Below are 12,499 nucleotides of genomic sequence, written 5' to 3'. Positions count from 1 at the left end.
GCCTCAATGGCGTCTTTGTAGGAAGCCCGGTCGCTCCCCTAGCCTGAGGCACAGGGGGTGGGGCTGCTGTGGTATGGAGCAATTCTGAGAGGCTTTTCCTTGCCTTATAATTTTCCTCCTTGTGCAGGGAGACGGCTGGATTTCCAGGCCCTCTTCCATATCTCCTTTCCCCAGCTTTCCTGGCCCTGGGGGGGGATGGAGGGACCCTCCTCTTAGAGGGCCCAGGCTGAGGTAGGGGGTCTCGTGGGGAAGAAACAGAGCAAGGGACCCTCCTCACCTGGCATTGGGCCTGCTCAATAGCCCCTTCCCCCAACAAGGTCCCGTGAAGTAGCTCCCATTTTACCAGTGAGGAAACTGAGGCTCAAAGAGGGCACCACCTGTGCTAAGACGTCAGGAGGAGCAGTGGCAGAGCTGGATTTGAGCCCCTGTGCTCGGGGCTCTGGAGCTGGGTGTTGTGGTATCAGGGAGGGGCATGTGCACACAGAAGCAGTGGGGGGTGGTTATTGTTGCGTGTGAATCGGAAGTGGGGCAACGGGAGGAGGGTGTGAGAGCTGGCCCCTTGCCTGGGGAAGACACACTTTTTCCCTTCCTGTTTTCAGGGTCTCCTGGGGTTGGGGAGAGCGAAGAAGGGAGGGGAGAGCATTTGCTTTCCATGGTTGGCTTGGCAGCCAGCCTCTCCTGGTGTGGCTGGACGCGGGTCCGGTTCTGGGGCTGGCTGGATCAGGGAGGGCTCTTCTCCAGGGCTGGCTAAGGATGGCATGTTCCAAAAGCCAGTGATAAGTGTCGGCCATGCCCACTGGGGGTCTTAGAGGTCAGGGAAGAGGGTGGAGAGGCAAGGGCGTGCGCAAGAAGCCTGGCCCAGGGGGGCTGTGGGGCCACCCCCTCTCTTGGGCAGAATCCAGAGTCAGAAAGCATGTGGAAGCCTGTTGCTCATCTCTGAGCTCCCTTTCAGCTCTGGGATGAGAAACCGTTAGGGGTAGGGCCCTTGGGGAGGTGCCCTGGGGCTTCCCCGAGCCTGGCAGACTGGGCTTGGAGACAGTGAGTGTGTGAGCTGGGAAGGGGGGTTAGCGGAAGCAATGACTGTTGGTCTGGACACAGGCCTGGACCAATTTGGCCCAGCTTGTGCTCAAGAGTCTGTGTGTCCTGGAGAAGCCACCGCTCCCTCTGCCTCAGTTGCCCTATCCGAAGGGGATAATCCCACAGGTGGAAGTCCCATGTCCAGGAGACCAGAGGAAGCAGGGGCTTGGGATGGGAACTACCTCCACCGCCCCCCCCACCCCTCCCCCCCACCGCACTCCCCCAACACCTCCTAGCCACATGCAGCCATGCTCTCTTTGGTTTCAGTCTTCCCATCTGTGCAGCCTGGATGGGGAGCCTGACACAAACCTGGCTTGCCCAGCCCAGCTCAGCCGTTAGTGGCTGATAGAGAGGTGTGGTCACTACAGCGGTATAGTGCAGCCACTTCTGGCCTAAGAGGCCACAAGCCCAACTCTCCGGGGCTCTGGACCCACCTGCCAATTCCCCAGAGACATCTGTACCAGACACACCCAAGCCCACCCAGCTCCAGCCAGACTCAGTGTCATCTGTTCCCAAACCTGCCTGCCTTCCAGAGAAGGCCTCACCACCCACCCACTGCTGGGTGGAAATCTGAAAGTCGTTTTGGACATTCTCCCTCCTCCTTCCCCATGTTCCAACCATCTTGCCCCCAAATTCTCTTTCAAATTCATCTCCCCCTCTTGCTCTTCTGTGCCATCCCACAAGGCAGATGGTCACCATCCCTTGTCTGGCTCAATGAAGTTCCTGCCTTGTTTTGCTAATAGCAGCCACAGTTAACCCAAACTGAAAGTCACTCTGTCATCTTCCCTTGTCTGGAAGCCTTCGATGGCTCCTCGTTGCCCCACGATCAAGCCCCCACCCTAGTATGGCACTGAAGGTGCTGGGTGACCCTGCCCCAGCCCTGCCAGGTTTTCCTGGTCACCTCCCTTGAACACCCCACATGCCAGCCTCGCTAGACCTTGGGCTGTTTTCCATCCATGACTGACAGGTCCCCACTCCCAGCCTTTGCTCAGGCTGGGCCTCCTGCCTGGCCAGCTCTTCTTCCCTCTCTGCCTGTGGAATGCCCTCCTGCTCCTTCGGACAGGACAGGAAGTCTTCCCCCACTCTTCCCCACAGCCCAAAGTTCCTTCTCTGCAAAGACGCTCAGCTGTGGCTTGGGGAGTTGTGCCACTGTGGCCTCTCTGCTAACACCCTGTGTCTCCGGAACAAGACTGGCTCTGCTTGGTGAAGGGAGATGGGAAGCAGGGGGAGGGGTCCAAAGTGGGGAGGGGGCAGCTGCGTTCTCTCTGGTTGAGCCAGCCGCAGGGGCTCCGTCTGCAAGCTGGCCCCAGCTCTCTCCCCCACTGTGTCTCACCTCCCGGCTTCTCTTCAGTCCTCCTCTCCCTCCAGGACTCCAGTGCCCAGGCAGGGGGCTGGACACAATGGCTGGGGCGAGGTCGGGGACTGCCCCAGCCAGGGAGTGCTTTTCTGGGCCTGTGGTGAAAGAGTCTGGTGCTTGTTTTTAAAGAAAATAGCATCAGAGCCCCTATTTATAGCTGGAGGCCATAGCCACAGACAGGAGATGGCTGGGGCTGAGGCTGTGCAGGCTCCCGCTCAGGCAGGGGCTGGGGGTGGGGCCATTCCCAGGCCCCCTGCCCCCCTTTCTCAGCCTCTGAGGAAGTGCCCGTGGGATCCTGACATCCCCTATGACAGGATGACAGGATGACAGGATGTAGCCTGTGCTTTGGGGTGGGGGAAGGAGGGGACTTGGGTGAGGGGATGGAAAATTTCTCTCAGGATTGGTCCCTGGGGCCCAGAGCCCCTTGTGGGAATGCGTGGAGGTGAGGGTGTGTTGTGTCTGCTGGGAAGACAAGGAAGGACCTGTTGGGGGTTGCCGGATGCAGAGGCAGTGCTCTGGGTTGCCACGGGGACGGGGATGGGTGAAGGAAAGGGAACAGAGCAGGGTCAGAGACCGAGAGACAGACACGGGGAAGAGACAGAGGGATGGGGGAAGAGAGGCCTGTAGCTTGGCTGACACCATGTGGAGAAGGGGATAGAGAAGCCAGGAGGGACTTCAAGTGGAAGCCTCTGTGCCACAGAAAGTCTTCATGGTGCTCTGGGCAGTGTGGTCAAGGTCTGAGCTGGATCCAGTAAGGAACGGCCCGAACTAAGCATCTCTGTGCCCATCACCCCAGGAGGCCAAGACTTGCCCACTCCCACCGCTGCAGGGCCCAGGGCCTGGAGACCCTCAGTCTCAAGGTGGGAGGGCCAGACCTGTTGGAGGCTAAGAAATGCTGTGGGGGCATGGTGGACCCCGATGGGCTTTGTCACCAAGATTCCCTGAAAGACGGTCCTGGGCTGATGAGGCAAGGTAGTGCCAGGGCCATTGGGGACAGGTCTGAGCCCTGGCTTGCTAGGGGGCGGATTCCCCCAGGCCTGGAGGTGTTACTGGCAGAGGCTGCGGCCTGGGCTCACACCTGCCGCCAGCCTCTATTCGGACCCCTCCCTTGGTTGTGCCGTTGGAGGCTGTGGCGTGGCTGTAGCCTGAGGCATGTGTCATGGAGCCACGGCCACAACCAGTGACTCAGACAGTTAAAAAAAGGAGCAGCTTGGAGCGGTGACTCAACTGGCTCTGGAGGGGCTGGGTGGGTCCGGCTGGTACAAAATGGGGTGGTCTGGGTTTATTTTTGGTAGGGTGGGGCTGGGGCAAGGGGGTGGAAGATGGGAACCGGGGGGTGGAGGAGGGCCGCTACCCTCATCCCGGGAGAGCCCCGGCGCTTCATGCCAACTTGGGAAAATGGTTTCTAGGTGCCGGGGAGCTCAGGCAGGCTGGGCAGCCTCTCCGCCCCCCTTCCAGGACCAGCCCACTTTGCTGTATGGCCCCAGACAAGCAGCTGGCTGTCTCTGGACAGAAGCAGAGCCCCCTGTCCTATTCTCAAGAGGCTTGAGCTCAGAATTTTACAGCTGACCTTGGGGACTGAATATTCTACCCAGAGGCCCAGAGAGGGAGAGTCTGCCCAAAGCCACACAGCAGGGCTAGGTATCCCAAGGACTGTGGTTGCACAGCTGGCTCCGGTCCCTACATCTCTCCTGCCTCAAGGCTGTCAACAGTTGGAGGGACAGGCCCCCATCTGAGTACCTGACTCTGGTAGAGCTCAGCTGGGCTTCAGATGGATGGCCGGAAGCACACGGGCGCCAGATGCTGAAAGATGGAGCCTCAGCCGGGGGCGGGTGCCTGGATTCTATTAGAACATCCGGGGAGCTGGCTGAGCTGTGCCCAGTGGTCTTTTGAGAAGAGGCTATGGGGGTGAAGGCAGAGGATGCCCACACACCCGGATCTTAACCTGAGTGCCCAGCCCCTGCCCAGCCTCTTATCTAGAGTGTACCTACAGCTGGCACTCTCTGCAGCCAGTTTCCAAGACTCACTTCCTCTCACCTCGCCAGCTCTGGTCTCACACATACATGGACTTGGGCATCACCAACACCCCCAATGGGTCCAAGCAGCTCAAGGCAGAGAGGGTCCCTCACTCCCTCAGTCTGGATTCTGTTCCTCATGATGCAGTGACTGTGCTTAAGGAGCAGTGCAACAGCCCCATGGGAGCTGTGGAAGCCATTTCACGTCACCAGGCCCTGCCTTCCACCCTGACCTCCAGAGGGGCCCCAGGCTTGGGCAGGGAGCAGGGAAAAGATGGGTGTCTAGGCTCCCCATCCTACAAAAGTTCCCGGTGCCTGCTCATTCATTCCCACCCATCTGCTCTCAGAGTCTGAGTCTCATTTGCTCATTCTTTCAACACATACTGATTGTGTTGCACCCAGGGCCAATGATCCATCTGAGGGGCTGTTAGGCTTTGGGATGGGGCTGGGAAGGGCTGTCCTGCTGCTCCTCGCAGTGGGAGAGGTATTTGGGCCTCTGTCCAGGGAGTTGGCCGGATGCAGGACCCCCTCCCCCTTTCTGAAGGGTTCTGGGCAGACAGCAGCCGGCTGAGAGCTCCCTTGAGAACCCACCTCCCCTTTTCCATGTCACTGAGTCCCACACAGACTTGCTCACAGGGCTGCCTCATCCAATCCCTTACTCTGGAACCTTTCTCAAAAAGTCCCCTTATTGCTAGGCTGCCCCTACTGCAGAAGAAAATGGTAATAACAGAAAATGCAACCTCAGGAGCGGGTACCTACTAAGCATTTAGTCTGGCAAAAGGCTTGAGTCCTCAACACACGTAGGAGGTAGGAATCATTTATCCCCATTTTACAGAGAAGACTGAAGCTCAGAAAGGTCAAATCACTTCCTGAGGTCATGCATCAAGTGGTAGGGCTGGAATTTGATCCTCGGCTCTCTAATACCGTGTTCCTTACCACTGTGTGCCTGTTCTCCTGCCTCCCCCAGCCCTGTAGAGGTTCCTGGAGCTGAGGACTCCGAGGAGGGAGAGGTGGAGTGAGTCAGGACTGAAGGGCGGGAGAAGGCACACTCTTAGCTGCTCCAAGGCACCCAAAAAGGGTGATTTGTTCCTTCCCTGACCATGGTGGGAAGTGTGTGTGTGTGTGTGTGTGTGTGTGTGTGTGTGTGTCTGGGCCTGAGGCCGGCCTGGCCAGCCTCCAACTGCAGGAGAGCTGGGCTGGCCCCAGCTGCTGTGCACAGGGAAGGGGCAGGGAGGGGTTGGAGTCGTGGGAATCAGCATCCTGGGCCCACTGATATTTATAGCTGGCCCCTCCTGAAATGTGGGTGGGGGAGGGTTGCTCTTAGGTGGGAAAGGAAGTTGGTCTCCTCTCTCCAGCCCCCACCATCTCCCCAGAGAGCAGGCTGGCCCAGGCCAGAGGCCCTGCTTCGGCCCTGGAGTTGGGGGGTATGAATCCTGAGCTGGAGGTTTCCCCCAGGATCGCTGGCTGCAGGGTTGGATACTCTCCTTGCTAGGCCTTGAGCCTGGCTGCTGAGCAACACTGTATGGTGTGTGTGTGTGTGTGTGTGTGTGTGCACGCATGCATGTACATGTACCTATTGGGCATCGTACTGATGGAAGTCATGGACTAGGGGGCAGAAAGGCCCGTAACCCCATAGTGAAGGAGGGCAGGGCCCCAGGAAGGAGAAGACCAGGCTGTGGCCCTCAGCAATCAATGGTTGGAAAAGGTCCACAGAGGTGGAGGTGCTGGAGCTAGACCTTGAAGGATGAGGAGAAACAGAGAAGACCAGTTCCTGGGAACAGCTTGAACAAAGGTGGAGGAGTGCCAGGGATTATGGATTATTACCTGATGGCCGAGTTCATCAGCCACTCTTTGGGACACAGGATGACATTGAATGCCGAGGCTGATATATCGGAGGGGGAGGGAGGGCCCAGCAGGTGTCTTTGGGCCTCTACAGGATGCTCAGGAATGTCCCGTTTGTTTCTAGGAACAGCAGGAATGGGATGTTGGGGCAGCAGAGGCCAGTCCCCATCCGTGGCTGGGAGAAAGTTGGGATTGTGTTCTGCTCCCTGCCTTCAGGCCCCCAGACCTGTTCCATCTGGGAAAGGACATCTTCCAGGGGCCCTTGGTATCCGTTTTGATATGGATTCTTTGAAAGCCAAGAAGTTCTTCCTTGTATCTGACCTGAGTCTCCCCTGCTCTCAGTATGTTTCAACTCAAAGCAATTCCTTGGTTTTCAAGTCTTTTTTTCCATTTTTTTAAAAAGCCACAGAACACTTTGCCAAAACCACATCCTACACAAAACCCAAATCTGTAAACATGCTCATGGAGCTGCTATGCGTGAATTGGGGTGGGGCCGGCTTCCCACATTCCCGGGCTTAGCCACCTCTGAATGTAAAGCCCGGAACACCTTGGGCATAGTCTGAAAACCCCTGGTTGACTCAGTGATCAATATGCCCTTCTGTGGGCTCAGTCCTGTGTGGAGCAAGGCAGTGGATACCCCTGGTCTGCCTGCAGGAAGCTGCTGGTCCTGTGGCAAGGCCACCACCCAAACCAGGATACAAGGACACAGGGCAGGGAGGCTAGCCCCCACCCTGCTAAGACTTGGTATGTGATTCTGAGAAAGTAGCCTCCCCTCCCTGGGCCCCAGTTTCCTTACGAACCATGGTGGGGGGACTCATCTGGGGTGGGGAACCCCTGTAGTAAGGTCTGGGGGTGGGGCAGCTCACTGACCCACCATGACTATTAAGCCATGAGGGAGACACACACTGAAGTGGACAAGCACATCGGAGCCACCAGAGCTGGCTCCACCACAGGCTGGGAATGGCTGGGTCTGGGCAGCAGCTCAGCGGGAGGAAGGAATGGTCAACAGGACAGGCACTGTTCAGAGCTTGGGGAGCCATGCCACCAGGCCACCTTGACGGCAGCCCTCAGTGCTGCTGCCCTACATCTGAGGCGATCATGGCTTCATTTGCCACCGCAACCCTCAAGGGGGGTAGGGGACTTTCCTGAAGAGGATCTGCTTATGCTGTGACAAAGCAGTGAGGGTCCAGAGAGGTGGGGTATAGGGACACAGGAGCTGTTTCTCCCTTGAAGACCTGTCTCTCTTCCCTACTGGGGGGGGGGGGGTGTGCCTGGGCCCACTGCTGGGTGACTACCTTCCTGGCCCGATCTGGGCTGTTGTTGAGTGGTAACACTGTGGCCTGTGTGCCCAGAGAGTTGCCTAAGGCTGGGCCCTGCATTTCTGTGAGCCTCAGTTTCCTCATCTATAAAATGGGGAATGTTTCATAAAAATAAAATGTTTCTTGACTTGCAGCGCTGCTGTGAGGCTGCGGCCCAACATGGTTAGTGTCCCCCATGGGATGTCTCTGGAGGTAGGGGCCCAATTGTAAGACAGCTCCACCCTCTCCCTTGTTGGGAATGATGCGCCCTTTTGAGAAGCCGAGAGAGCTAGGAGCCCCTACCCTGGGGAGAATCCAAGTACAAAGTTGTTCACACAAACCCGGTTCATTCCAAAATCACTCACGTACGTTGAGTAATAATGATAATGTAGTACTGTTGAAACTGGACATATGCTGGGGCAGGGAGTACAGTGGAGGCAAGAGGGGAGCGGGGTGGGGTCAGGAGTTGGGAAGAGGCTGTGAAGGAGCAGAGGGACCAGCAGGGGAGCAGGCTCGAGTCCTGGAGGAAGGCTCTTTGTTCATTCGTTCCCGGCACTGAGTAGGAGCCACAGCACAGCACAGCACCCCCTGCCCCCCTCCTGTCCTCGCCTCCTCATCCCGGGCACCGCCCAGCCCAGGTCTGTGAGTGAGCTGGCTGTGGACGTAGTTGTGCATACTCACGTGCACACCCACATCTGTGTGCGCCAGTGAGTGTGTACGTCAGGGCTATTTCCAACTCCCCCTCCCCTGCCTGCCCCCTCCTGGGCAGCTCGCCCAGTTCCCAGAAGCAGCCTATACGCTTCCTTTGAAAGCTCCACGCACAGCCTGCTCCCCTCCTGCAGTCACTGCCAGCCGCCTGGCCCACCTGGCAGCCCCCTCCACAGCCCCCGGGGCAGGCAGCACTGAAAGACCCTTCTTGTCCTGCCCTGGAGGGCAGGCGAATGTTGGGTGAGGGGTGGCTCAGTTATACTTGGTTCTTGAACAGCTTTTCCAGAGTCTGGGTGGCCCGGGCCAAGGGCCTGGCCTCTGCCCTGCCCCAGAGGCCCCAGGGGCAGTAAGCTCACCTGCGCATACATACACACACACACACACACACACACACACACACACACGCTCGTGTGCCTCAGAGGCTGTCTCCAGTACCATTGGTACCCCAGAGGATCCCTAGAGGCAGAAGAATCTACCCTGATTCAATTCCTTGCACTTGATGCCTCCGTGGCCCTGTTCTCTAAGCTGCCCTCATCAGTTCAGAGTCCTCACGCGGGGAATGCAGAACCCTCCTTACCAGGAACTCCTGCCCCACCCAGTCCGACTTCAACCTTCTTTCACCTTCTGTCTTTCAAAGTCAGCTGTGCCAGCCAGGTAAGAGGTATGGAGGCCACTGGCCCCGCGGGCTCTGTGTTCACTCTGACCTCTCAATTTTACTCATGCTGTTCCCCTGACTGGAACGCCATCTCCACATCAGCTCAAACCCAATCTCCTGCACTGCTTGTCCCTCTGCTGAAGGCCTCCCATAGGGCTCAGAAGGAGCTGGACACCACACTTATCATCCACACCATGTCAGCATGGCTCTAGCCTAAGGTCCCACGCAGGTGGGGAGCTCCCTCAGAGCAGGGATGGGGGCTCTTCCTGGGCTGCCAGGATCCTCTGTGGGACCTAGAACACTTTGCTCCCTTTCAGGGGTCTGAGTTTCCCAGTCTGTACCATTGGAAGTTTGGCCCAGATGGTCTCCAGTGGGGCTTGATTCCCAGGCCTCATGGCCTAGGTGCTCTGGAATGTTGATGAATGTAGGGAAAACATCCCAGTGCGCCTCACTCTGATACCTGAGACCTTGAGGGCCTTTGGGCTTGGGGTTTCCAGTAAGGATGGGAGTGATGCCTTCCTCAGGTAGGGGGGCTGATCCTACCAGGAGAGGGAAGTAAGGCAGGCATGGTGACAGAGATGGGTTGTTGAAGGGGAATCTGCCTGGGAGTGGGGGAGAAGATACCAGCCCTCCTGCCCCCTCCCCACTTCCAAATTCTTCCTAAAGGTAGGGATTGGCTTAACATTATAAAACCCCACTGGTGCCATGCCACTTTCTGCTCTAAAATCTTCATCGGTTCCCCGTTGCCAACAGAGCATAGGCTGTGGGCCGTATTCTGCCATTTAAGGATTCTGTGCCCCAGTCCAATGGCTCTTCCTGGCTTGTGCTCAAAATATGCCTTCTAACCAGGCTGCTGGTCTTCCTATCTCAACATGATCTGCTCATATCCACCTCAGTGCCTTAGCTCAGGCGGAGCTCCTGCCTAGAATACTGACCCCCTTCCCATCCTCCGAGCCTTGGCTCGAGGATCACCCTCGGCCCTGCCCCAGCTTGCCTGTCAATTTCTCTTCCCCGTACTCTTCATCTGGATCTTTGCAGACATGATAGGATCTGCTGTTTGAATTTTAATTTGCTTTTCTGTCTCCTAAAAGAGTTCAAGTTTAGCCTATCCATTTCTGTGTACTCCTCATTGCCCAGCACCATGCTTGTATGTTTTTGTTGCTGAGAAGGTATTTGAGAATGGCTCTCGGTTGAAGCCCAAGGAGATGGGGGTGCTGGAATCTCTTGGCTGGAGTCTGCAGGTTGGATAAGCATCCTTCTCCAGTCACCTCAGATGGCCCCTTCCCACCTCTCCAGAGGCCCAGCCCATCACCCAGACCCCGAGACTTTGAAGGAGGGGGTCCCTGGGAACAGAAGCAAGGAGCCTGGGGATCTAGCTCTGACTCACCCCAGTGGGGGGTCCTCCCCTGACTCATTTCCCCTCTGGGTACCTCGTGATGCTGTCCATTAGAGCTGGCTTCCCTATGTGATGGGGAGCAGGGTGTGGCCTGGGCCCCTGGAAGGGAGATTCAGGCCCTTCTGTTGCTTTTGGGAATGGTCCTGAAAGATGTAGGCTGAAGCACTACATACATGAGTATGATTCATACATGGGTAGTAATGACTGATAGGCCCCGAGGCCACAGTTCTTAAGGCCTTACCTCAAGGAGAATGCTGTGATCGCGGACTTCTGGCATTTAACAGAAAGGACATGCACCCTAGTGCCTCTCAGAAGGTGAACTGCCACTCAGTCTCTGCTGGGGTCGAGCACCAATGGTGGGGACAGGGAAATGTGGTGGGGGTTGCCCAGGGCTGTCTGAGGGACGAGCTCCTGCCGGGGTGCAGGATATCTGAGGGGCCCTAGGAGGCTGAGCCTGTCACTAACCAGGCCTTCTGAGTTAGGAGAGTGGGGAGGGGAGACAGGAGCTAGAGAGGAGAGCAGGAGGAAGGTGGTGAAGAGGCCGTACAGTCAAATGCACCCGGGGCCGAGCAGGGTCCCAGAGTGGTCGGAGGAAACCAGAGGAAGCGGCAGGCGGGAGAGACTGAGGTACATGTGGGACCCCATGGAGGGTGGGGCAGGGTGGCTCCCTGCCCTTTTCTCACCATTCCTGGCCTGGACTGCTGAGGCTGGGGTACTGGCTTCTTGCTGTCGCTGAGTGTCCTGTGGGCACCAGTGCCGTCACCAAAAGCCTGCTGGGCTCAGGGAGCCCAGACAGCATTGGGCAGCCCCACTGGGTATAGCGGACTATCCTGCACGGAGGCCACACCCTAGGCCGACCGACTGGGGCCAGCCTCAGCCAGCCAGAGCCCACAGAAGCCTCAAGATGGAGAGTTATCACGGGGGGATCTTGCTTCTACCCCGGACTGGGACTCCCAGAGAGCCCAGCCTGGAATGGCAGGAGCTTGTCTCCCAGTGGGGGCTGCTTCTGGGCCCTCTTGTCCCATTTTTCTACCTCAGGAGCCCCCCACAGCTCTGGCAGTCTGGGTTGGGGGTCTCAGGCCCCTTACTCACCTGCGGATGAAGGTCTGGCCAACATGACCAGGGTCAAAGCCAGGGCCAGGGCCAGGGCAGGGGCTGGAGGCGGAGGCTGCTGGCCGGAGCTCATCGCGGCCCGGCTGTGCAGCAGGATTTGCGAGGAGGAGCCGAGCAGAGTGGCAGTAGGGAGCCCGGACACCGAAGGCGCCAAGGCGCGGGCTGAGACAAGGCTGCTCTACGCCGCGGGCTGGGGCTCTGGAGCTGCCCGCGCCGCCGCCTTACTTAACTCCGGGGGCGGGGCAGGCGCCGACCCGCGCTCCGGTTTCAGGCTGGGGCTCCCCCGTTGGCCCCCCTCACCCCCAACTTTCTTAAAGGGCCCGTGCTGGGCTGCCTCCTCCCCGGGCAGGGGTGAGAGGACCCTTACAGCTCCGTTAGACCCAGGCTCCACCCTGGAGTTTTGGAACAAAGTCGCAGAGGAGCCTAGATCCAAGCCCTCCCTGAGCTCTGACCCAAGGGCTCCAGGGGACCCCCTCTGGGAGGAGACCTGAGCTGGGCAAGCCCCCTCACCTACCTCACTTGTCTCTCTCTTGCCCTGCAGGGATTGGTGTGTGTGTGTGTGTGTGTGTGTCTGCTCCAGGCCTAGGAGGACAGCTGTCTACCACTACGGAGACTGTTTTGGGGCTGCTTTCTCTGAGGCCTCCTCGGGTCTTCATTTGGACAGAGAGGCACTGGTCTGAGGTTCTGCACTGCTCTGTGTCCTCTGGCATTGTGACCTTGACCGTCTCTGCCCTGCAGAGCCTCCACTTCCCAGCCTGTAAAGGAGAGATGTTCTAGACTCTCCCACAAGGCAGGAGGGATTCTCAATCCCACAGTATCATTTGCTTCAAAATAACCCTGTGAGGTGAGTGAGAACCACTCCCCCCACCCCTCATTTTATGGAAGAGAAAACTGTGGCTCAGAGCCGGAAGTGGTTCTTACAAGGCCCGAGGGGGAGTGTAGGTCCCTGGCCCTTTGGGACTAGAACCCCGGGCATCCTAACACCTGAATGCAGGTGTCTCAACTTCCTGGGGCTGCCTCCTGGAAATCTGGCCCTGG

At 58.0% G+C, this 12,499-nt stretch overlaps 1 protein-coding gene across 1 annotated transcript in view; it reads right to left on the bottom strand.

Annotated features, from left to right (window-relative positions):
- Positions 1–11,534, bottom strand: part of CSPG4 (chondroitin sulfate proteoglycan 4) — a 34,244-nt gene extending 22,710 nt beyond the window's left edge. Inside the window, 1 exon segment of the mRNA XM_030317644.1 lies at positions 11,441–11,534. Within this exon segment, the coding sequence (XP_030173504.1) occupies positions 11,441–11,534 (94 nt within the window).
- Positions 11,535–12,499: the final 965 nt, after the last annotated feature.

Source organism: Lynx canadensis, chromosome B3, assembly GCF_007474595.2.
Source record: "Lynx canadensis isolate LIC74 chromosome B3, mLynCan4.pri.v2, whole genome shotgun sequence".
Taxonomy (NCBI): Eukaryota; Metazoa; Chordata; class Mammalia; order Carnivora; family Felidae; genus Lynx; species Lynx canadensis.
The sequence above is the reverse complement of the archived record's forward strand: the minus strand, read 5'-3'. Positions and strand labels throughout refer to the sequence as shown.